Source organism: Eretmochelys imbricata, chromosome 13, assembly GCF_965152235.1.
Source record: "Eretmochelys imbricata isolate rEreImb1 chromosome 13, rEreImb1.hap1, whole genome shotgun sequence".
Lineage (NCBI taxonomy): Eukaryota > Metazoa > Chordata > Testudines > Cheloniidae > Eretmochelys > Eretmochelys imbricata.
The window spans coordinates 31,085,716-31,110,314 of NC_135584.1; the positions used below are offsets into that span (position 1 = coordinate 31,085,716).

Genomic DNA, 24,599 nt, shown 5'->3' on the forward strand with positions numbered 1-24,599 from the left:
AAAATGCTGTGAGTGATGTGGACTTAGAACCATGCCCTGGAGAACGTGTGTGCGAACGTGGCAGTCGGATGATGCTCAGGCATTTCTCTGTATGTTCTGGGACTAGATTTTAAGGATGTCAGTTTGCAATCTAGCACTGTTAGAATGCCTTTCGTGTGAGAGACTTAACAACGGCTTTTTCTTTCCAAAGAAGGGCCTGCCTATGCATTGATAGAAAGCACTAGTGTAAAAAGAGACTTGCACTAGTGCAAAAATCCCAGCACAGACAAGGCCTGATATCTCTGGTTGTGTTTCCAGTTACACCACTGTTTGGTGGTATACTTCAAGGTGTCTCATTTGTAACTAATGAAAAAATCAATAGCAGAGATGCAATGCTAATTACGTTTCTCTAACAAAGCCAAGCAACTTTCTCCTCTCTTGGAATTTTACAAAAAGTTGAAGTTACTCCTTTCCCAAACTGATTTCTCATGTGCTTCGTTTCCACTTAAAGAAGAAAGGGAAAATATCAAGTGCCTCTAGCATGCCCCTGCCTATCTGCAAAGCACTCCTGACCCCTTGTAAAAGAATGTACATACCCTGTAGAATCCCTTGCTGGCTACATGTGACTCTGCAGCCCCTTGTCTCAATTTCCCTTCTCTCAGTGCCCCTTACGAATCCCATACAGTCCAAAGGTATAAGAAGAAATTCCCCTGCTGGGATTCTACTTTATTAAGTCGAGATAAACTTGAAATAAAGTCCCCTGGCCTGCAGTCTCTGCCCTCAGTTCAGCGGATTGTACAAATCTCCTTCTGGGGCCTGTGTTTCTGGGCTCCCAACTACTTCCTTCAGGAACGCTTCCAGCAGCTCTCATAATTCTGTCCCTTACCTCCCTGGGCGGAGAGAGGTCCATGGGTAGCAGTCCTTCTGCTGCTGCTGTCTTACCCTCTATAAGGCTCAGGTGGGCAGCAGGGAATCGGATATATGCTCACACTCCCTCTTAAAGGGGCCAGTCCCATGGTGACATCCCTACTCCAAAGCCACGTTCCTGAGTGTACACAAAGGTACCCATTGAAGGGGCAGTCTCACTGCAATTTATACCCAGGGAAGGGCCTAAGTGTTGCCAACTTTGAAAATGTCCGTGTGAATCTCTCAATATTTATATCCTCCACTCTCGAGAATCATGTGAGCATAAGGAACTCTCCACTTGCATTCAAACACCACCAACACTTCCAGATCTCATCACTGGGGAAAAAAGCTGGAAACAGGGCAGATAAAAATCAACGTGCTTTTGACAAAAAAAAAACAAACCTATTTTTTATTGAAATCAGATTTGTTTTGATTTTGTTGTTCAAATTATAATAATTTGTTCTTTTTAAAAATAAACCTGTTTAAAATGAAATCTGAATTTAATACAAAATGTGTTAAGGCCTAAACTTATTATAATCTCTTAGAACAATGTAATAAATAATATATGCTGAATCCATGGCCTCTAATCAAAAATTGTGAGTTAAAGGCTACTTTTCTAAATAAAGAAAGACTCAAGGGAAAAATATCGAACTTTGGAGGTCAAGGTTTATAAATATGGCACAATAGGTCACGTGCTGTACTAAGGGGGACCCGGGGCTGTGCTACATCATCTCAGGTGGTGGGACTCAGTCTCTGACTCCAGGAGGCACCATCATGTACCTCATCAGGATCATCCATGGAGCCCACCTGAGCGGTCTCACGCTCCTATTTTACAGCTTCTCCCTCCCTGAGCTCTGATTGGCTCAGTTCTCTGATTATGAATATTTCTGACTCCACCCACCACGGAAACTTACTCTCCAGCTCATGGAAAAACACGGATCTACCCAGTAATTGCGAGCCCTTGCTTCTGGATGGTTCTGGCACTTGAAGTAAGTGAACTTACCCTGTTCTCCTTGCAGGTGTACACAGACAGAGAGACAAACACACAGAAACCCATTCATTTCTCAACGGCCGCCTCCTCTGCCCCATCCCATATAAAATATGCTGTGCAAGAGGCATGTGGGTTACTTGAGCAGAAAAAGTCTTGGATTGTTGTTAGTTCTCTTGTTTTGCTGGGGGGTTGGGTGGGGCGGGGGAGTTGAGTAACAAGGTAGAAGGACCAGAAGGAGAAACCAGAAAGGAGCAACACTGGTGTCAAAGCAGGAGACTGTGGGAAGAAGGGACAAAGTTCTTCAGAGTGCTGCCTCTGGTACTTATTAGAAAGAATATTTTCTTCATTTGGACTAATTCAAAGTTGAGAAATTGCCTGGGAGTTGAAAAAGCAGGAAAGCTGGTCTTTCTTGTCCAGTCTGTGAATAAAAACGAAGAGGGAGGGGATGAGATCTACTAGTTTTCAAAGTTTGAAGGACAGCCTAGGAAATTTAGGAGACTGTTGTCTCATTTTCAAGAGACTTAGATAAGTAAGAATTTAAGCTCCCGTCACTTTCACTTAGGCCATGTCTCCACTACAAATTTGGGCCAACACAAGTTACCTCAGCATCAAGCTGCCGCAGTGAGTAGGTCGTTTGTATGCGTACATACTTGGCTCCTTGCATGTGGTCACCAGGAGTGCTTGTATCGATGCACAGTGTGGTGCACCATGGGTACATATCCCAGCGTGCAGCTCATCACCATCCAAAGCGCTCTCTTGGGAAGATCTGCCAATGCATGGCAGGGCAGGAAAAAGTCGTGCAGGGGTGACTTGGAGAAAGGGGTCAAGTTCCCAGCATGCAGCTGTCTCCATCACATGTCATCCATATCCCGTAATTTTCATGCCTTCTTTAAAGATCCCACAAACCCACATAGAATCATAGAATATCAGGGTTGGAAGGGACCTCAGGAGATCATCTAGTCCAACCTCCTGCTCAAAGCAGAACCAACATGACCTTCCTTGCTGTCCGCCATCTCTGATAGCAGCATGGAACCTGCACTGCATCCGATGAAGTGAGCTGTAGCTCACAAAAGCTTATGCTCAAATAAATTTGTTAGTCTCTAAGGTGCCACAAGTACTCCTTTTCTTTTTACTATTGTCGTGAGCATGGGAAGCACAAGCCTCCAATATTTGCAGAACTGAAAGAAGAATCGAATCAGGGAGGGAACGTGCCCATTCCTTGTTGTGTAACATAATGAAAACCAACTCAGGATTGTTGGCGGTGTTCACAGAGCAGCTGCAGATGGTGGGGTGCCACTTCTTGGCTCAAGAAATGAGCACTGACTGCTGGGATTGCATTGTAATGCAGGTTTGGGATGATGAGCAATGGCTGCAGAACTTTCAGATGCGAAAGGCCACATTTCTTGATCCATGTTCTGAACTCGCTCTCACCTTCCACCACATGGACACCAGAAGGAGAGCTGCACTGACAGTGAAAAAGCAAGGGGCAATCGCACTGTGGAAACTTGCAATGCTGGATTGCTACCAGTCAGTAGGAAATCATTTTGGAGTTGGAAAATTCACTGTGGGGGCCATTGTCATGCACGTGTACAGAGTTGTTAATCATCTCCTGCTACACAGGACTCTGACTCTCAGCAGCGTGCAGTACATAGTGGATGGATCTGCAGCAATGGGGTTCTTGAACTGTCATGGAGTGATAGATGGCAAATACATCCCTATTTTGGCACCAGAGTATATCAACAGAGAGGACTATTCTTCTATGGTTATACAAACACCAGTGACGCTTCACTGACATCAAAGTTCACTGGTCCGGGAAGGTGCATAACACTTTCATCTTTAAGAACACAGAACTGTTCAGTAATCTACAAGCATGGACTCTCTTTTCTGACTGGTGGATTACCACTGGTGACATTGGTTAGTCTCTAAGGTGCCACTAGTACTCCTTTTCTTTTTTTGAAATGCCAGTAGTGATCTTGGGGGACCCAGCCTACCCACTCCTATTCCCACAGCCTAATCTACTCCTAGCTAATGAAGTCAGCCACCTCAACAGCACCAACGAAAGATTCAACTACCAGCTCAGCAAGTGCAGCACGGCAGCCGAATATTCTGTTGGTAGATAGAAGGGTTGCTGGCGTTGTTTACTCACAAGATTGGATTTTTGAAAAAAACATCCCAATGGTTACATCTGCCTGCTGTATCCTTCATAGTATCTGTTCAGCAAAGGGCGGATATGGAGCAGCTGTCTGCTGAGTTGGAACAGCCAGACACAAGGGCTATTAGAAAAGCTCAGTGTGGAGCTATACGAGTGAAGGTGCTCTTGAAAGAGCACTTGAACGGTGAGTCACAGTAACATATTGTGGTGTACTGTGTTCTACTTGGCCCTGCTGTTTTGGGGCCTGCTAGGAACTGTGTGGTGCTTGGTGAACATCTATGAATATAAAACTGTCAGTGCACCTATTAACGTTGTGGTGCTTGCTGTACATTTATAACACTGTGATGGTCACTGATCCTAGACGTTGAGTCAGAATGTACAATAACAAGTAATGGTTGCTTTCAGGATCACCAGGCACTCCGGAGCGGATGTTGTGAACTAATAAATGTGAATTATTTTCCAAAGAGTAGAATTTTATTGAGTAACTCTGTGGCCCAGCACTGGATTCATTGTTGGCTTCCCTGGCCTTCTGGTATGCCTGCTGCAGTTCCTTGGTTTTCACACGGCACTGCTGCCGGTCTCTGTCGTATCCCTTCTCCTGCGTCCCCCGAGCAATCTGCCTGTAGATGTCCACATTTCTACAGCTGCTCCATAGCTGTGCCTGCACGGTCTCTTCTCCCCACAGGCCCAAGAGATCCCATATCTCCTGTCTGCTGCGGGCCAGTGCATGCGCGGAACATATCAGAGGCATGGGCAGCTGCACACAACAGTGAAGAGCTGCTAGGTGTGCTCATCAAGGTGGGAAATCAGGAAAAGGCATTTCAAATATTTGTGGGGTTTTTGAGGGAGTGGGGAGGGTTCCATCCTGTGTGACCCTGGGCAGTGGAGTCCACAATGTAACCAGAGCGGTCAGTGTCAGGCATTGTGGGAAGCTGCTGGAGGACTGTTAGGGTTGACATAGGTAGTGCAGTGTCTACGCTTGCACTGCGTTGACTACAGTGCATCGACCATGGCTCAATGCCATTCAGGAAGGTTGTGTTACTGCGTCATCGTAATGGGGTGCTAACATCGGTGGGAGACAAATTCAGGTACAGACACATGCACAGCTAGGTCTCCCTCACTTTGTAGTGTAGACCAGGCCTTACTTGAAACTATTCCTAGGTTGACCTGAAATAATCAGTTTAATTCACTGACTACAACTGTAATAAATCATTTGTTGTAAATGTGAAACACCATCCTAATGCAGCTGGACACAAATCATGAGCCAAAAGTGAATTATCCAGTAAATAAGCAATATATCAGTCACCATTTTCTCACACACTAAAATTTATAATTAATAAAAATCTGAAAATATTAAGCTATATAATTGCTTAAATAAATGTATGTAGTTATACTGTACCCTCCTAGGAAGCAAAAAATTGTACAAAATCTAGCGTAAAGGCTCTATTTAGCTGTAAATCAACATGTTTAATGGTCATATCAACTAATGAGAATGCACCTTTCTTTAGAAAATAACTGAAGTACAAATGAAAAAGTTGGTTAAAACACACTTCAGAGTGGTAGCTGTGTTAGTCTGTATGAGCAAAAACAAGGACGAATCCTTGTGGCACCTTAGAGACTAACAAATGTATTTGGGCATAAGCTTTCATGGGCTAAATCCCACTTCATCGGATCTGATGAAGTGGGTTTTAGCCCATGAAAGCTTATGCCCAAAAACATTTGTTAGTCTCTAAGGTGCCACAAAGACTCGTTGTTTTTTTTAGTTAAAACAGATGATTTCAATTGAGGCTTTCCACTTGGGGATTTAAATCAATCCAGCCTGGCAGAAAAACATGACTCCTCAAGGCACCCACACAAAAGGGCCAAGAAAAAGAACTCCAATCTCCTACTTTTCAAACCTCATGCTATTTTGGTCCCTGACCCGTGGTTTCTGAATAGCTGGGGTTAGCAACGCTGGTGATTGGCCTTGGATGCAGTGAGCAGCAGGGAGGGAATGGCTGGTTTGTAACTCATGCAGTCACTTATCTTCCAACACTCCTGGGTCCTTTTACCCATGATCTTGGCCAGCTGAGGCCAGAGGACACACCCAGTAGGAGAGTAATTCATTCCCATCATGGGATTATTGTGCAGGTAGCAGGCAGACAGCTGTAGTGAGCCCAGAGTGGCTGGCAAAGGATGGGTTGTAACCAGATAAACAAAGTTTTGGAAGCAGACTGGTTTCTTGGAAATGGCCAGGGGACACTCCAGGGGGGAACCCCAATCTCCTCAACTGCCACAAGACAGGGAAACATAGGAGAAGCCTGAACAAATGTATGGGGGAAACACTGCATGGCCCCACACCCCCTCTGGACAGTGTGTGCAGAAGACCCCCCCAAAAGGCCCAAGGCCACTGGAAGAGAGCTGCAGATAATGGGGACACGGGGTATCCATGAGCTTTAGCTGCTCAGTGGAACTCTGAGGCTTTGACAACTTCTGGAACGCCCCAGGCTGCTCCCTCCCACCCCCCAACACACACACTGCCCCAGGGAACGGTGTGGGAAGGCTGGCAGCTGTGGGGGCATGAGGGAGGGGACCTACACTATATTTACTGTAAGCTCTGGAATGGGGAGGGGCAGGAGGCAGGGCTCAGAACAGCATGGGCCTCTGCCCTGGGCAGTTAGAGCAGAGTCAGCCCCAGCATGATACTAGCTAGTCTGCAATTGGCAGGCCAGTCTGACCAGCTGAGATTAAGCAGAAACTGCACAGTCCTTCTCACTTGAAAGATCCCTGGACCCAAATGCATTTGCAGAGTGTCTGAAAAATCCCCCTCCTCTATACAATGCAGCTCGCAACCAACCAGAGGATGGAAAACAAGCAACTATTAGCCAAGGGTGACTGTAAATCAAAGCTGAACCAAGCTGATTAGCATGATGCACATAAACAGTTCACCTCTGAGTGACATGCAATGGAGGCTGCCGTTTATGGAATATTTCTGGGCTGCACAGTTTGGGTTTCACCAGTGCTGCTCCCAACTCCGGAACTGTACAAGGATCTCCACAGCACAGTAATGTCTTGGCCCTTCTCTACTCCTTCCTGGCAGTAGGCACAAACATTTCCCAGGGGTTCCGGTTCACCAGCTCTCAATGCTTTCTTCATTGTCCTCATCTAGCTGATCCCAGTCTCCATTCCTCTGGCTTCTCAGCCCAGTCCCAGTCTCCTTCACACTCTGCACCTCAGCTGCTGGACCCAGTTTCCCACTCACCACCGCACCCCAAGGCTCCTTGTCCCAGTCTACTCCCCTGCAGGTTCAGCGCTTATCCCCTCTGCATTCGAAACAAGCAGCTTCCTTCTCCATGCTGCCTGAGCCCAGCAAAGGGTCACAGGCTCCCTGCTCTCAGTTCCAGTGACGGGACCCACCCCTTACACAGCCGGCAGATGCTCAGAGCTGCCATTGCGGTGAAAGTCCTGTACAGCCCTGGGCCCAGAGATGATGGAATCTTTCGGGAATGTCACTACTAAAATCTAAGATGTCCCTATTGATTGTGCACGAATTGAGATTTTTTTCAAGGGCTTATAACTTAGCTAAATGTGGGCAAATTTTCACAAGGATGGCAAAAGACACATTCCTGGCACAAAGGCCAATCCCCTGGCAACTTTCAAGTCCCTACTCCAAAGCATGGTGGTGCTAGAGCAGGGGTGGGCAAACCTTTTGGCCTGAGGGCCACATTGGGGTTGCGAAACGGTATGGAGGGGCAGGTAGGGAAGGCTGTATCCCCCAAACAGCCTGGCCCCTGCCCCATCCGCCCCCTCCCACTTCCCGCTCCCTGACTGCCCCCCTCAGAACCCCTGACCTATCCAACTCCCCCTGCTCCTTGTCCCCTGACCACCCCCTCCCGGGACCCCCCGCCCCTAACTGCCCCCCCAGGACCCCACCCCCTATCTAACTCTCCCTGCTCCCTGTCCCCCGCTGCCCGGGACCCCCAACCCCCCGGGACCCCACCTCCTATCCAACCCCCCCCACCACTCTCTGTCTCCTGACCACCCTCCTCCCCAAACCTCCGCCCCATCCAACCGCCCCCTGTCCCCTGACTGACCCCCGGGTCCCCCTGCCCCTTATCCAACCATCCTCTCCTTCCGCCCCTTACCAGGCCGCTCAGAGCGGCAGGACAGGCTTATTGGGAAGCCTGGGAGGTGGGCGGGCGCAAGCTGCGCTGCCCACATGGCAGAGTAACTGCAGGGGACGGGGGACAGCGGGGTAGGGGGTGAAGTGAACCTCCCCGGCCGGGAGCTCAGGGGCCGGGCAGGATGGTCCCGCAGGCCGCATGTGGCCCGCGCGCCATAGTTTGCCCACCTCTGTGCTAGAGCTATCCAAAGAGAAGGTCCCTAGACTCTTTCTTAGAAATGAGAAAACCTCTTTGGATGAAATTTTCCAAGAAATTCATCCTGAGGCAGACACCAGGCATGTAAAATTTCAGACCGAAAGGTTAACGTTTGGTAAAGTTATAAGTAACTGAAAACAGAGTCTTACAATGAGAATTGTTAGGCAACCTTAATAGGTGGGGCTAGTCTGAACACATTCATATTCCTAGACTGAACAACACCGTGTTACAGGTTCTATTACCAAATAGTTCCCACAGCAACTAATCTGCTGTGTCTGAGGTTTAACTGCAGAGGCTGACAGACCATGCATGTGTAGTCTTCACATTCTGCCTCTCTTTACCTTCTTCCTCGGTGTTTTGCTTCCTCTTTTTCCTGGATTTGGAGTTCTTCTTGTTTTTCAGATCCAGAAGTTCCTTAATGCGCTGGGCAACTGAAAATCCAAAGCACGGTTAAGTGAGTGACCTCAAAGCAGACCGAACACGCTCCGCCTCCTTCACCTTACAGCATGCAGGCAGTGACCCAGCATGGACAGCTAAGGACAGCAAGATACCAAAACTGCCCACAGACATCAGCGAAAGCAACGTGCTCTGGGGCTGCACGAGGGGGCAGGCTGGCCTCAACTGGTCAGGGAACGGATGCTAGGAGAGCTGGAGGCCATGGCTAGGGAGATGGGGAAGAGGAGAATAAAATCTATTTAAAGTGCAAGAGCCTCTAAGAACTTTGTGTCCATGACTCTGGTATCAACCAATTCCAGAGGGGCTAGGGCTCAGAGAGACCATCACTGGGATCCACTGAACAGCAAGGATACCAGAGGGAGGCTCCAGAATGTCAAATCTCCTTCCGCAAGCTTGTCTTGCTTACAGATCAGCTGTCTTCTCCTCCGCCAAACACCGCCCCAACAGCACTTAGTAAGACTGACCTAGTGATCCCACTGGCCCCTGCAGCACCCGAGTCTGGGAAATGAGAGGAAGAAAATCCTGCCCGAGCCAGTTTACAAAGCCCCCTGGTTTATTTCTGCCCCTGAATTTCTGGCCAAGGGGAAGCTCAGAGCTGCTACACCCATGGGAGGAAGCACTAATATTCAATGCTCCATCTAGGAGCGTGTTTATGGAGAGCAAATGATTGAGCTAAGGTTGCAATTCCCATTCCATTAGATTCTATACCCTCACTCATCCAGAAAATTCTCCTCTAGGACTGAAAGCTCCAACAAAAATGATTAAAGGTCTAGAAAACATGACCTATGAGGGAAGACTAAAAAAATTGGGTTTGTTTAGTCTGGAAAAGAGAGGATTGAGAGAGGACATGATAACAGTTTTTAAGTACATAAAAGATTGTTACAAGGAGAGGAAGGTAAATTGTTTTTCTTAACCTCTGAGGATAGGACAAGAAGCAATGGGCTCAAATTAAAGCAAGGGTGGTTTAGGTTGGATATAAGGAAAAGTTTCCTATCTGGGTGGTTAAGCACTGGAATAAATTGCCTAGGGAGGTTGTGGAATCTCCATCATTGGAGATTTTTAAGAGCAGGTTAGACAAACACCTGTCAGGGGTGATCTAGATAATACTTAGTCCTGCCTTGAGAGCAGGGGACTGGACTAGATGACCTCTCGAGGTCCCTTCCATTCCTATGATTCTATTAGTCGAATGCTTTGTCTCAGCCCACAGGAGAACCATTGGGAAGGTCTGAGTAAGCTTCCTGCCACCATGTTTGCGTTAGGTGAGTGCAGGGGAATATCCTTTACACCCTGAAACAAATCCACATGACACTTTTGACTGCACTTGAAATTTGAGATCCTGGGATCTGTCCGCACTGAACATCACAGGCTAGCAACACGGTGCACCTGTGTTCTTCAGGGTGTGTGTACATGGCAGAGGGCAATAGGCAAAAGCTAAGGCTGTGAACACCAGTTTCTGCACCCCATGCAGGGATTCTGCTGGGAAGAATTTATACACAAGCCGTGGGCCAAGGATATCCCACTGCACACATGTGGCATACTTGATATGTTCAACAGAATGCAAACTTTCCCTAACCCAATGCAAGGTCAGTCCTACAGGGATCGAGCACCAGCCGTTCCCTCTCCTGAGAGCCTCGCTCAGCATCTAAAGTACTGAGTCAGGGGGAACTTGCCATAGTAAGGAGCCCAGTCAAGTCAGGCCCACTGACTCCAGTGGGCGCAGCAGCTGCTTGGTGCCTCTCTGGATTTGGCTCTGGGGCTCCAGCAGCAGCACTTTCCTTTAATCTCGGCGTACAGGCTGCTATCACCGGGTACTGTCCTTAGGGGGGCTGGGCAGCCTCCCCATTACACCTCGAACAGCCCACTCTATTGTACTTCGTTCTCAAAGCTTCTACTCTTCCCCACGTCAGTCTGATCCAGTCAAGTGTGCTCTGTACCTTAGAAAACTAAACCCATCTAAATCAGAGACCTTTGGGAGGAGTGTAGTCTTGTGAGCAGAGCACAGGACTGGGAGACAGGAACTCCGAACGCTGGCCTGACACTGGCCCTGTGCCTTGGACAAGTCACGGCCTCAGTTTCTTTGCCAGCAGAACATCCCATGGGAGAAATGATTTGAGCGATTCGTGTGTGTTAGTTATGACTAGGCAGAAGCGTTGCTCTTGAGCACTGAAGAAGTACCTATAAATACCTTCATCGTTAGCACTTCATAATTTTGGATGGGGCTCTGATTATATCTGTCTGACACTGAAAGTGGGAGATGCTGTGGTACGGATGGGGCCAGCGACCGGAGGTGCAGCTTTGCTCGGAGGCACGCCTTTCCAGGCATTGTGGGGTGAGGCTCTGCTTATCACACACTGGGGACTGCTGACAAAAGCCTTTGTCTTGTCAAGGCTGTGCGCAATGCAGCTGTCCCCGTGTGGGTCCATGGTTACCTCACCCACCTTGTCTCTCAAGGCTGTAACAGTCAGAGAACCCCTGATTAGACTGTGTCTAGAACTGACATACGCCAGCTACAGTAGCTTGTATTCTTTCAAGACAGAATATTCCTTACAAGATGTGCTAACTACTTCTGTTAAAACTTGCATTTTGCTGTGACGCTAGGAGTACCTTTGCCAGGCCTGAGGAAGACCAATGTGTAGCTCGAAAGCTTGGCTCTCACCAACAGAATCCTATCACCTCCCCAACCTTGTCTCGCTAATACCCTGGGACTGACACGGCTACATCACTGCTGCATGCAGCCATTTGTTTAATCAGATACAAGCTAGAATCACTGGGAGAAGGCCTGACAGCAGCTGTGCCGCATGATGGAAGGACTTGAGTCCTACTTCTCTCCATAGATTACAACCGTCTTGGCACTGGAAATTAATTAAAGAAACACCCATTTGCCTGTGACTGCTTGAGAAGTGTTTACTGCACAGGCCAAGCAGCTCCTGGGAATGGCACAACCCTTATCCTGCCTGCTGATAGCAATATGGCTGCAAACCTTCCTGGAATTTAAGCATGACGACTTACCAGTATTACTAATCAGTAAGGCTGCGAATCATTCACGGAGGTCATGGCTTCCGTGACTTTCCATGACCTCCATGAATTTTGCAGCGGCAGGTGCGGCTGACCCCAGGGCCAGCCCAGCACCTCAGAGCCAGCCACACCGGCCGCTGCTCTGACAGCCCCAGGCAGCTGGTCCCCAGCGTTGCCCTGGAACAGTGGTCCGGGACCAGTGGTAGAGGGTGTGGATCCGGGCCACCCCCGCCTGGACCACCATCGGCAGCGGCCCTGGCTGAATCCCGCCCGGAGTGACAGTGGGACCCCAGGCCGTCGCCACCCGGATCAGCGGCTGCGGAGCCCCGGGGTCCCGGACCGCCCCCCGCCTGGACTGGCTGTGGTATCGGAGGCCCGGGCTGCCCCCTGGCCCGAGCAGTGGTGGGGCCTGGCCATCCCCCCAGCAGCGGCAGGGGGCCCCAGGCTGCCCGCCCCCCACCAGGAGCAGCAGTCCTCAGGAGCACTCCCCTCCCAGCAGGTAAGATTTAGTCACAAGTATTTTTAGTAAAAGTCAACAGACAGGTCACTGGGCTGTGACTTTTTGTTTTTTGCCCATGATCTGTCCATGACTTTTACTAAAAATACCCATGACTAAAACGTAGCCGTACTAATCAGTATCAGGGGTACAACCTCCACCAGCTCGCCGGTCTTCCTGCACAATGCAGTTAATTATAACATGCCGCTTAGCCCCTCATTCAGAGGGTATTCCACAAAATATGGACCAAATTCAGCTTTCAGATACACCAGTGTAAATCTGCAGTCCAGTGCAGTCACTCCAGATTCACACCAGCATAAGGGAGAGCAGAGTCTGTCCCTCTCCAAGGCTTTGTCTACACTAGCACTTTTGTCAGTCAGGGTCTGAAAAAACACCCCCTACCCCCACCGACATAAGTTTCACCAACAAAAGCGCCAGTCATAGCTACTGCCGCTCGTTTGGGGTGGTTTAATTATGCCAACAGGAGAGCTCTCTCCCATCAGCGTATAGGGGCTACATGAGAGGCCTTACAGTGGTGCATCCAAAGTGTAGACATAGCCTCAGTGTATATACCAGATGCTGCCCAAATAATCAGACACTGCACAGGAGCAGCGGAGCTGCATAGGCTTGCTGCTGGCCTAATGCATGATGGTGAATTTCAGTGCCATTAAACAGCTGTTGTGATGTGCGAGGCACTTACGGTTTTCATCATTGACCTGGTCGAGATGGCGGTAGATGTAACCTTCCAGGTAAGACTGAAACTTGGGTGATGGGGAAAAAAAAGCCAGACTGATGGCCATGAGTTCCCAGCCCCACGCCAGACTTCGGTAACACATATTGTCCGTAGTCTGCCTGATCAGCTGTATGTACAGCTCATCCCGTAAACCCTGTATGCTCCAACACTTGGTGACTGTGACCAAAGCCACATGATTTCGGTCCATGCGGGCCTGGCGGTCTCCCATGTAGATCTGCACCAGTTTAAACATCTCACATGCTTCCTTTTTAATGGCGTGGTTGCTGGTGATGAGCATTGGCTTTTTGATGGAGCCCCCGTTCCAGGAGAGCATGTTGGAGATGGAGATCCTTCGGCGGAAGATGCCCTGAGTGTGCATGTTCAGGTTTTTGGAAGCCCAGTCTGCCATGCTGCTTTGAGAGATGGGCTTCCGTAACGTGCTGTAGGGAAACTGATATTCCATGCTGATGGCAGGCTGCACGCTAGTCTCCTGCTTGGAGTCTGACTCTATTGTTCCAGGCTGCAAGGGAGAACAGACAAGTTACAATCAAAAGCATTTTAGCTGAGTGTCTTACCCGAGTGAGGCAGCATCAGCCACCCAACCTCCAGGAACTAGAGTCGTGAGCAGAGAGAAAACGTATGTTGGATGGAGTCCATGGCTGGGATCTGCACTCCTCCAACAGCCCCCGCTGACAGCTTCTAGGGCATGTTTAGGGACAAGCCCACCTCCTGCACTGTGTCCCTAGTGGGGGTGGGGAAGCAGAACTTATCCCCAAAGCTGGCCCAGGACTCCAGGTGCCAACCCAGACAGCAGGAGCTCCTCACAGCCACTCAGCTCCAATCTCCCTCTCGCCTCTTCACACCCTCTACTCCATCTGGGGGCCAGCAGAGCTGAGAGCTGCAGAGTGCTCAGGAGCACAGCTCCCAGTTCCTTTCCTCCTGCAGCCTCTGCCTCCCTTTTCTGCTGCTCCAGCCCTGTAGCTGGACCTACCCATAGTATTTTCCCAGCTCTGACAACAAAGCACTATAAACACTTAGAAATGTTCAAAGCAAGTCAGCTTTTGGGAGGGCTGTATCTTGAGAACACCTGCATCAGGTGTTCCCAAATTCCTTTCACACATTCTACACCAGGCCTTCTGCTAGCACAGCAGTTTCCAGGCCAGCCTATCAAGACATGTGGATTTCTTTCATCGGCCAGAATGCCACGTTCCTCCCCTGGAGTACCCAGGCTCTGTCTCTCTGGCACACAGCACCCTTTGTACTCCTAGACAAGATGCTCTATCACCCCTTGCTATCCAAACCCTGGTTCTCACCACCTCGCTGAGGCTCCCTGAGAGGGCACAGCCCCACACCTTCCTCCCCACAGCCAGCACACGCTCATCATCCATGTTCCGCAGCAGCCCAGGAACCCCAGCCCCATGCCCTCCTCCCCAGTGCATGTGATCACATATGTGGCCCTTTCAAAGTGCCTGTTCCCCACTTCATGGCCCCCATTGTCCACGCAGACCCCAGGAACCTCCTGTCTTTGGCTAGCTCATGCCAATCCAACCAGTGTCTCACAGCTGGGTTACATGCAATAAGCCACGTTATCATACACAGGAGGAGGGCTCTGGTCAGGCTTAGCATCATATACGGGGCAGCGGCAGGCCAGCTCAGGCCGTCCCAGATGACTGCCAACAGCATTTCAGGCTAGCCAGTTTTCTGGACTGTTGTGTGCTTTTCCTTGGCTCCCGCAGCCTCCCTTCTGGGATCCATGGCCACATCTACAATGGAGCAGGAACAGCTGCGACAGGGAGTCTGGCCAGGGTCTTCACACATCTATTTGGGTAGCAAGGCTGCGTAACGATACACCTAAAGAGAATCCCCTGGGAGGAGACGCTGGGCTGTCCTGTGGGAGGACAGTGAGGTTCAGCATGATAATGGCCCAGGCTGAGGCCAAGTGCCCTCATCTCCCCTGCAGGTTAGGGAGGACTAGCTGAGAGAGACCAGGAAGAGTACTGCCTTCTACCTGCCCCACCTCCAGAGAGATCCAAAACTAACCGACAACAACAGACGAGGGAGATTTACCCCAAGGGCCCTAAGAGTGCGTCTGCACTGCAGCTGCGGACGATCCTCCCCGCCTGGGTAGGCAGACTCGCGCTAACTCAGCTTGAGAGCACAGTTAATTAATCCATGACCTCAGACCTAAAGGGGCTGTTCTCTCTCGCCAGGAGTGCAGCTGCAGAAGACTGTGCGAGATGCAGTGTTCAGTCGAACACGCAGTGCCCCGGAGTAGACTCCACAGAGACTCAGCGAGGACGAACTCACGAACCTTTGTCAAGTAGCTACCCTGGATTTGTTTCTAATAATCAAGGTGTGCCAGGTCATGGACTCCAAGGCCCAGACGAGATCATTTCACATGTAACTGTATTTAAACATACAATCAGCTGCACATAGACCCTGGCATCACCTCCTTAACTCCCCCCAACAATGGGGCCCTCAGCATGCCCTGAAGGTCGACAACCTGGGCTATTTCGCACTGGGTGGGAGGGAATAGCAGAGCCCCAGGCCCACAAGCAGAATGCCCTACTGCTGCCTGTCTCCTGGTGGTAACCATGGCATCGTACCACAGGGAGAGGATCTCTCAGGTGGGGCTTTATAGAAACCTACAACTGAATGGGACCTCGAGAGGTCATCTAGTCCAGTCACCTACACTCATGGCAGGACTAATTATCTAGATCATCCCTTACAGGTGTTTGTCTAACCTGTTCTTAAACATCTCCAATGATGGAGATTCCACAACCTCCCTAGGCAATTTATTCCAGTGCTTAACCACCTTGACAGTTAGGAAGTTTTTCCTAATGTCCAACCTAAACCTCCCTTGCTGCAATTTAAGCCCATTGCTTCTTGTCCTATTCTCAGAGGTTAAGAAAAACATTTTTTCTTCCTCCTCCTTGTAACAACCTTTTTCATACTTGAACACTGTTATCCTGTCCCCTCTCAGTCTTCTCTTTTCTAGACTAAACAAACCAAATCTTTTCAATCTTCCCTCATAGGTCATGTTTTCTAGACCTTCAAAATTTTTGTTGCTCTTCTCTGGACTCTCTCCAATTTGTCCATATCCTTCCTGAAATGTGGACACAACGGGACACAATACTCCAGCTGAGGCCTAATCAGCGTGGAGTAGAGCAGAAGAATTACTTCTTGTGTTTTGCTTACAACAACGCTCCTGCTAATACATCCCAGAATGATGTTCACTTTTCTTGCAACAGCCTTACACTGTTGACTCATATTTAGCTTTTGGTCCACTATGACTCCCAGATCCTTTTCCGCAGTACTCCTTCCTAGGCAGTCATTTCCCATTTTGTATGTGTGCAACTGATTGTTCCTTCCTAAATGGAGTATTTTGCATTTGTCCTTATTGAATTTCATCCTACTGACTTCAGACCATTTCTCCAGTTTGTCCAGACCATTTTGAATTTTAATCCTATCCTCCAAAGCACTTGCAACCCCTCCCAGCTTGGTGTTGTCTGCAAACTTTTAAGTGTACTCTCTATGCCATTATCTAAATAATTGATGAAGATACTGAACAGAACCGGACCCAGAACGGATCCCTGCAGGACCCCACTCGTTATGCCCTTCCAGAATGACTGTGAACCACTGATAACTACTCTTTGGGAATGGTTTTCCAACCAGTTTTGCACCCACCTTATACTAGCTCCATCTAGGTTGCATTTCCCTAGTTTGTTTATGAGAATGTCATGCAAGACAATATCAAAAGCTTTATTAAAGTCAAGATATACCACATCTACCACTTCCCCCCTATCCACAAGGCTTGTTATCCCGTCAAAGAAAGCTATCAGTTTGGTTTGACACAATTTGTTTTTCCTAAATCCATAATGATTGTTACTTATCACATTATCTTCTAGCAGTTTGCAAATTGATTTCTTAATTATTTGCTTCATTATCTTTCTGGATACAGAAGTTAAGCTTACTGGTCTGTAATTTCCTGGGTTGTCCTTATTTCCCTTTTTATAGATTGGCACTATATTTGCCCTTTTCCCGTCTTCTGGAATTTCTCCCATCTTCCATGATCTTGCAAAGATAATCGGTAATAGCTCAGGTATCTCCTCAGTCAGTTCCTTGAGTATTCTAGGATGCATTTCATCAGGCCTGGTGACTGGAAGACATCTAACTTGTCTAAGTAATTTTTAACTTGTTCTTTTCCTATTTTAGCCTCTTCTGATCCTACCTCATTTTCACTGGCATTCACTATGTGAGACGTCCAATCACCACTAACCTTCTTGGTGAAAACCGAAACAAAGAAGTCACTGAGCACCTGTGCCATTTCCACATTTTCTGTTATTATTTCTCCCCTCCCCCACTGAGTAACGGGCCTACCCTGTCCTTGGTCTTTATAGATTTTTATAGATCAAACAGATCTATAACCTATAGATAGGTGTTTATAGATCAAAACCAACACCTCAAAGTCTACCTGGACGCTGAGAAGTGACCAGTGTGGGGCCAAGTACTCTCTGCAGTTGCCCCATCTACCAAGATGACAGCTGCTCTCTGTACCAGTTTTAACTTCTGGGCCAGTTTAAAATGTGGCCTCATGTGGCTCGCGTTGCATTCATCTGATACTGAAGTGCAAAAGCATGGATTAAGTTAGAAAGCCACATCCAAAACACAAGGCCACACCTTTGCAGCCAGAGGCCAATGGAACCTGTCCACCCTGTTGGTGATTAGCAATTGTCCTATACATCCTTTTGGGATCTCTCAGATAGGAAAGAACCATACAGCTGCCCCACCAACTCCACCTAAAGCTCAGATGAGCCAGCCACACCTCATGATCAAGGGTATGGAAGGCAGATCTAATAATACCAGCATGGACACATGGTCATTGTCTGCGGTTAGGAGGCAAACACAGATGAGCACAACAAGAGCAGTCTCTAAACCAAATCAGGTATGTAGCTTGACTGACAAAACCACGGGGACCTGAGCAGCGAAATACTGAGAGACTTGTCTTGCCACAACCGTCTCAATAATCCAAAAATTGAAGGTGCAACTCTGGCTAGTCTGTCAATATTGGATTGTATCTTGAGCCACAGATGAACACATGCATTCTCCAAGGCTGCCCTTCTTAATGGAGGCAAACAAGGGATCCTGCCCTTCTTAACAGAGGCAAACAAGGACCTGGCCTTCCCCAGTCAGAAAGGACATGGTTCTAAAACAGACTGTGGCTCAAAATCCTCCAACAACTCCAGAACATCAGTGAGTAACACTGGGCAAAACTCATCAAGCAGATCCTGCCTCTGTGTCCCCCTAAGATCTTGCTCCACAAAGCTCAAAGTACATTTTTAAAGGCCCCCCCCCTTTTTTTTTGCATCACAAAGAAGCAAAAGAAGACATATGCATTTTTTTTTCTTTGCAAACACCTATAAATTTAGGAGCACTTTAAATTTCAACCCCAGAGCTAGTCAGAACAGGACACACATTAAATAGTTCAGACATTGAGATTAGGTTGGTGGTTTTCTTGCTAGCAAACAATGCTGAATTTACTTGTGTTTGACTCTCGTCTGGGCCTACCCTCTCCAATCCTAAACATATGGCTCTGTGGGGGTGATAAATTAGCACGTGTCTTCCTCACTTGCTCAGCACCTCCTTGTAACACCAAACTGGGCAGGATAATTTCTCCTGGTTTTCTTTTTTTGTTTTTTTTTAAACCCTTGATAGCATCTGTCCCTCCAGCTACTGTCTCATCTCCCAGCATCTCTAAGCCCACTGAACATACAGTCCACAACAATTATCCAGAGCTCCTCTCTTCCAATGCCATCCTAGATGCCCTCCAATCTTCCTGCCACCCTTGTACCCTGCTGCAATGGCTCTCACCAAAGCCTCTAATGACCTCTTCCTGGCCAACACTGAGACCCAATGCTCCATCCTCATCCTCCTGGACCTGTCTGCTGCCTTCAACGGGGCTTCTCTTCTCGAAAGCTTGGACTCCTTCAGCTTCCATTACTTCGCCCTCTCCTGCTTCTACTCCTACTTCTCTAGTTAATCCTTCAGAGGATCCCTCTCCTCCCTCTGCCAACTTTCTGGGGGTTCCACAGGGCTCTGTCCTTGGTCCCCTTCTCCATTCCTTCCACCCCTCATCCCTGGGCAATTTAATTCACAAACATAAATTCAGCTATCATCTCTATAGTGATGACTCTCAGATCTACCTCTACTCCAGACCAGTTTCTTTCTCTCCTAGACTTCAGCCTGCCTTTCTGACATCTCCTGGGAGTCCAGACATCAGCTTAAGGTCACCATGACCAAAACAGAGCTCTTAATCTTCTTGTCAGCCCCTTCCCCCATCCCTCTTGTCCGTTACCAAGGACAACCCCACCATCCGCGCTGTCACACAAGTCTGTCACCTGGGCATCATCTTTGACTCGGCTTTCTCTCTAGACCATCATACGCAGGCTCATCTCTTGTCTGGCCTTCACAAATCCCATCTCATCCCACTTACACCCATTCAGAATGCTGCTCCAGAGAGCGTTTTCCTGGCACCTCCCCTTTGGCCACATCACCCCTCTTCTGGCTCCCTCTTCTCTACCACATCCAAACAAACACCTGCACATTCAGAGCTCTTCACAGAAAGTCCCTGCCTGACCTAGCATCTCTTAGACACAATCAAGATGTCAGCTCTGAACTCCACTCTGCCAGTAACACCAGCCTCCTTCGCCCACTTGTTACATTCAGACAAGCACCTTCCTGCTTTCTCTGCTGCTGCCCCTGTAAGCACCCTCCAAGCCACCTCACTGTCCTCCTCCAAATCCCTCCTACATGTGGCCTACAAAGAACATGACAACATTTAGGCAGCTGATGGGCTGAGATGCTGCCTATTATGCTGACCAATAACAAATCCTTGTTTCCTTGTGCTTCCCAGTGTGTATCCAGCTGTTCCCTTATGTCTTAGATTGTCTGCTCCTTGAGGCAGGGACCCTTTTTTGTTCTGGGTTTGTACAGCACCTAGCACAATGGGTCCTGGTCCATGACACCACAATACAAATAAGTAAATGAAGTCAAGCAACCACATTCAGTGCTACGTACTTGGTGCATGGGACCCAAACTCTGCTTTCTCTTCCATAATTCCCACCTATCGCATCAGGCACCTGGTCTGAAATAGGATCCTCCAATTACAAACCTGCAAGATTCTGCAATCTGTTGTTTATTCCCCAAGAACATACAGTGTCTGTAAATAAAACTCTTTGTACAGTAAGTAATCCAGACCCATCAGTACATGGCATGGTGCATTTGGGTTAGAACTACCCCTATCGACTAGCAGCAAGTGATTTAACTGAAATAATCATTGGCACATACCTGAGAGGATGTTTGTGCTGCATCTGATGAAGTCAGACTTCTCTGGCTCATCACATTCTTTTCCAAAGAGTCCATTTTCTCATAGGTCCTCTTGGACCTCACTACGTCCTGTTGCGTAGCTGGGTCATTCGAGAAGCTCCCTGTCCTCTCCAGTCCCTGTCTGTACAAGGACCTGTTACTAGAGGTCACGTTGTCCCTTGAGTGCTGGATGACACCTTTCTTCAAATGGTCTGACTGAAACCTAACTTTACTGCTCCCTGTTGAGGTGGCATTTTCCAGCATGTCGGCATCTAGGCTTGCTTTGCTTCCCCTGCAGGCTGCCGATTTCCCCACCACGGCACGCATCTCCGCAATCAACTTATCATTCAAAGCACTGAGTTCACTGCTGCTGCCCACTGAGCCAGGTCTTCCCTGACCTGCCATTTGTCTCCTTCCTTTCCTCTTTCGCAAGCTTGGAGAAGGGCCTGTTGAGTAGCCAGAATCCTGTTGACTTATAACAGTAGGGTACTCTTGAGCTTGTTGGCTGTTCTGTCGACTGTGGTGGGCCTCCATATTCTTGAGAACATTGGCTTCCAAGACCCTCCAGGACTGCTTGAAACTGTCCTTTGAAGAAAGCAGACCAGGCTGTGGTTTAGCAGGGCTATCAGCCACCCCCCCGGGGCAGTGAAGAGGTTTGGATGACTGGTCAACATTGACCATGTGTTTAATATACTCTCTTCCAGCAGGGCTGTATTCTGTGGTGGAAGGGTTTCGCACATGTTTTTTTCCAGCTTGTTGTTGCTGTTGCATACTTGGGTGATGCAATAATTTGGTTGGCTGGAGCTGCTTTTGGAAGCTATTGCTTGGAGATATTTGTGGAGACGTCCCATTCGCATTTACACTCTCAGTGTCCATATCTACAGGAGGCTCGTCATAAATTGGGGAATCTAATGACGGCTCATCATATATAGGTGCTGGAGATGCATATTTGGGAGATGCAGGCTGTGGTGTCCCTGTTTCGCTCCTTGGTGGAACATGACAAGGAGGGCCATTCCTTAGCACTAAGCAAAACCCACCATTCTCTGTCTTTTTAATCTGCATCGACGGTTTGGTTTCCACTGGAGAGGCTGGCTTTGCAGCAGCTGGGGTCTGGGCTGTGGACTGAGGCTGGGCATATGGGACTGGATTTGGAAGCAGAGATTTCTGGCTGTTGGCTTCTGCAGTACTCTGTGGCTGCAGTGAACTGTTCGATGAATCCTGCACTTGTCTTAAACTGTTAACTTTAACCAGCATGGCTGCTTTAGTGCCTGGCAAAGGCTGCCAGCGGGTAGGAGTGTCCCTGGATGGAGAGAAACACAAGCATAGGGAATTATTTAGGAAAAGAAGAAAACAAAAATGCAATTCAGATCTCAGGTCAAGTGGGGGATGGGTGAGCTGGCTCCAGCTTTTACCCAGACATCAAATTGAATCTCCAAGGTCTTGGAGATTCATCCCACCTAAACTCTGCACCCCCTCTGGGGCTGTTTCCTGGACATTTGACTTCTAAAAACAGGAAATATAATATTTACACATGAGAAAAATGCCTGACTCATCACATGACTCTGTTCAGCCATTTGAGCCAGGCTCTTTCTACTTGTTACCCCTTCAGAGGTCTGAGACAATGCTAACCCATTAGAACACACATTCAAATCTGGCAGCCAATCCTGACTGGCTGGCTAGAGGCGAATAAGAGATCTGCCGGATCTCTCCACCACTTGAAATGTTAAATGGAAAAGCAGCCAAATGCTTATGGTTCAGAAACGTCTTCCTTGATAGTGATGCTTCCAGCTGAAGGCACTCAGTGCCAGATGGCCCCTGGGGCAAATCCTGCAAGTCAGCCGGAGCGACACCAGGGATGACTGAATGTGGCTCACAGAATGCATGTTCCACTCTAACAAGGTAACCAACCTCTAGGGAGACAATCCTTCCAAACTCTCCTATATGCCTTAGTGGCCTTGTGGGGAACCCCCTCACCCAGCTCTTGGATCAGTTCCTCCTCCCAATGTGCTCTGGCTTTTTTAAAACAGCCCCCTCTCCTTCCCTTGGGACAGGCCCAGAGCCCTGTGACCTTAGCCGTGTGCTTGGGAATGGCTCGTAGATCCCCCCAGGAGTGCCATCCCAGAGGCATTGTTTCGCACTGCGATAACAGCCTAGACTCAGGTGGGAATCCAGTTTTGAGGCAGGAAAGTCTAACTCTGCTGCATGGCCTGGGCAAAACTGGCCTGGCTTGTGAAAGGGAAACCCGAGTCTACAGCTGCACAGTGCCACACAGGCCAGGAAGGGCAGGTGTAAGGTATGTGCTGAGCTGCCGCGCTGGTGCCATGGGCAAGGCCTGAGAGAGCCAGAGGCAGGGTAGTGACATGCTAGTGACATCACTATTACAGGCAGGGGACACGATGCAGTGTCGCAGGAGCAGCACCAGGAGCTCGCAGCGTATGGCACAGTGTGTGTACTTCCACCCCCAGTGACCCCGTATGGAGAGCAACCTCCCCTGTATGAAGTTCTTACTCAGACACTTCTCCCCGGGGTCTGTGCCCTGGAAATAGCTGAACACCTCTAGCAGGGGGAGGAAGCTCTGACTGTGGGAGGAGGCATGTGTCCCAACAGAGGGAGCTGGCATGGGGTGGCCTCCCAAGGAAGCAGGAGAGCCTGTCGTTTACCCAGCTGAATTGCTGTATTTAGTACTTGGAGACACAAGAGACATTCCTCAGAAAGGTGGTGGACCAACCCCTGCCCTGCAGTCTCACTCACTCACTCAGGACAGACCCTTCCTTTACCACGCACCCCCAGCAGCCCTCTGCCAGCTGACTCGTGTGAGACACAACCCCCAAATCCAACCTCGTTTGCAGCCTTGTGGCATGGTCTAGAAACATTCCCACCCCTTAGAATGGTTCCACTGCCCCCTCCACTCCCTGTGGGCCAGGTGTGTCTGCCCAGCGCCACCCCTTTCCCCTGCAGGATGGCCTGTCTGCCCAGTCCCCGCCTGCACCCTCACCCCTCTCTCAGGACACTGTGTCTGCCCATGTCTCCCCCACCCTGGATGGCCTGTCTGCCCCTCCTCCCCCCCAGCCGCCACCCCAGGATGCTGTGTCTACCCGATGCCACACCCTTCCCCCCCAGGATGGCCTGTCTGCCCAGCCCCTGCTCTCCCAATCCCCACATGACAGCGATTTACCGTATCTCTCCTGGAACATTCCCTCCTTTAATTGGACCCACATGAAGTCATGATTCCTGCCTCTCATCATGAGGCCCCAACAGGAGGGTCTGAGGCTGACTGGAGACTGCCTCTGTGCTCTGCACTATTCCCAGGGTGCAAAGGTCGCCCGCCGAACGTTAGCAGAGTCCAGGGCACATGTCGGCTGGCAGAGGGCCTGGCTCCAGCTGAGTGACAGACACATCACGCCTCAGTGCAGCGCTTGGGGAGGAGAGAGAGTCTGAAAGCAGACTGGAAGGTTTGGGTTGAACCCCGCTGTAATGATGCCATCAGCTGCTCGCTCTCATACAGACTGCACCCAGGCCTGGGCTCTAAGGATCCCTCCATTTACAACCCCTCCCTAGCCCCCAAACCACAACCCAACTGACTAAGCACCAGACCGGCCTTGCCTCTCGGAAACACTCAGCACCGCCCCACACTGAGCGGAGCAGCACCCGCGTGGGGCACAACGCTCCTCAACCTGAGTATGCCCAGCCCCTGCGAAGCAGGAAACAAGAGACCGGGAATGGAACACAGCCTCCCACAAGGAATTTCCCTCCCCCAGTTCCCCCCAAGGGGAGATGGCCTGGGAATCCCAGGCCAGGAAGCCCAACCTGGGTCCCCTGGACAACAGTACAAGGGCACTCATGTAGGAGCAGGATTTTATAATTGTATTATAAGAATAGAGGTACTAACGTATGATTTCATTTCATCCTGCCAGCCACCCTTTTTGAATAGCAGAAAGGAACGACCCTCTGGGACACTGGTAGAAATGCATCTGACAGACTGCCAGTGTCTGTACTGATGTTAAGACAGGGACAGACCAGAACAATCCTTATGACTGATTATGGTCACCCCTTTTGTTTTAGGATAAGTTATAATGTCTACTATGGTTTCCTATATGTATTACAAATTAGGCACTCTAGTTAAATATACTTACTAAACCTTAAAACAA

The 24,599-nt window shown here is 49.1% G+C and overlaps 1 protein-coding gene across 1 annotated transcript in view; it reads right to left on the minus strand.

Annotated features, from left to right (window-relative positions):
• LOC144273814 (rho GTPase-activating protein 39-like) overlaps positions 1–24,599 on the minus strand; it is a 72,401-nt gene that overhangs the window by 15,879 nt on the left and 31,923 nt on the right. Inside the window, exons 3-5 of the mRNA XM_077832517.1 lie at positions 20,434–21,751; positions 13,054–13,606; positions 8,728–8,817 (exon numbers count right to left, since the gene is read on the minus strand). Of these exons, the coding sequence (XP_077688643.1) occupies positions 8,728–8,817; positions 13,054–13,606; positions 20,434–21,751 (1,961 nt within the window). The remainder of the gene's footprint in view (positions 1–8,727; positions 8,818–13,053; positions 13,607–20,433; positions 21,752–24,599) is intronic.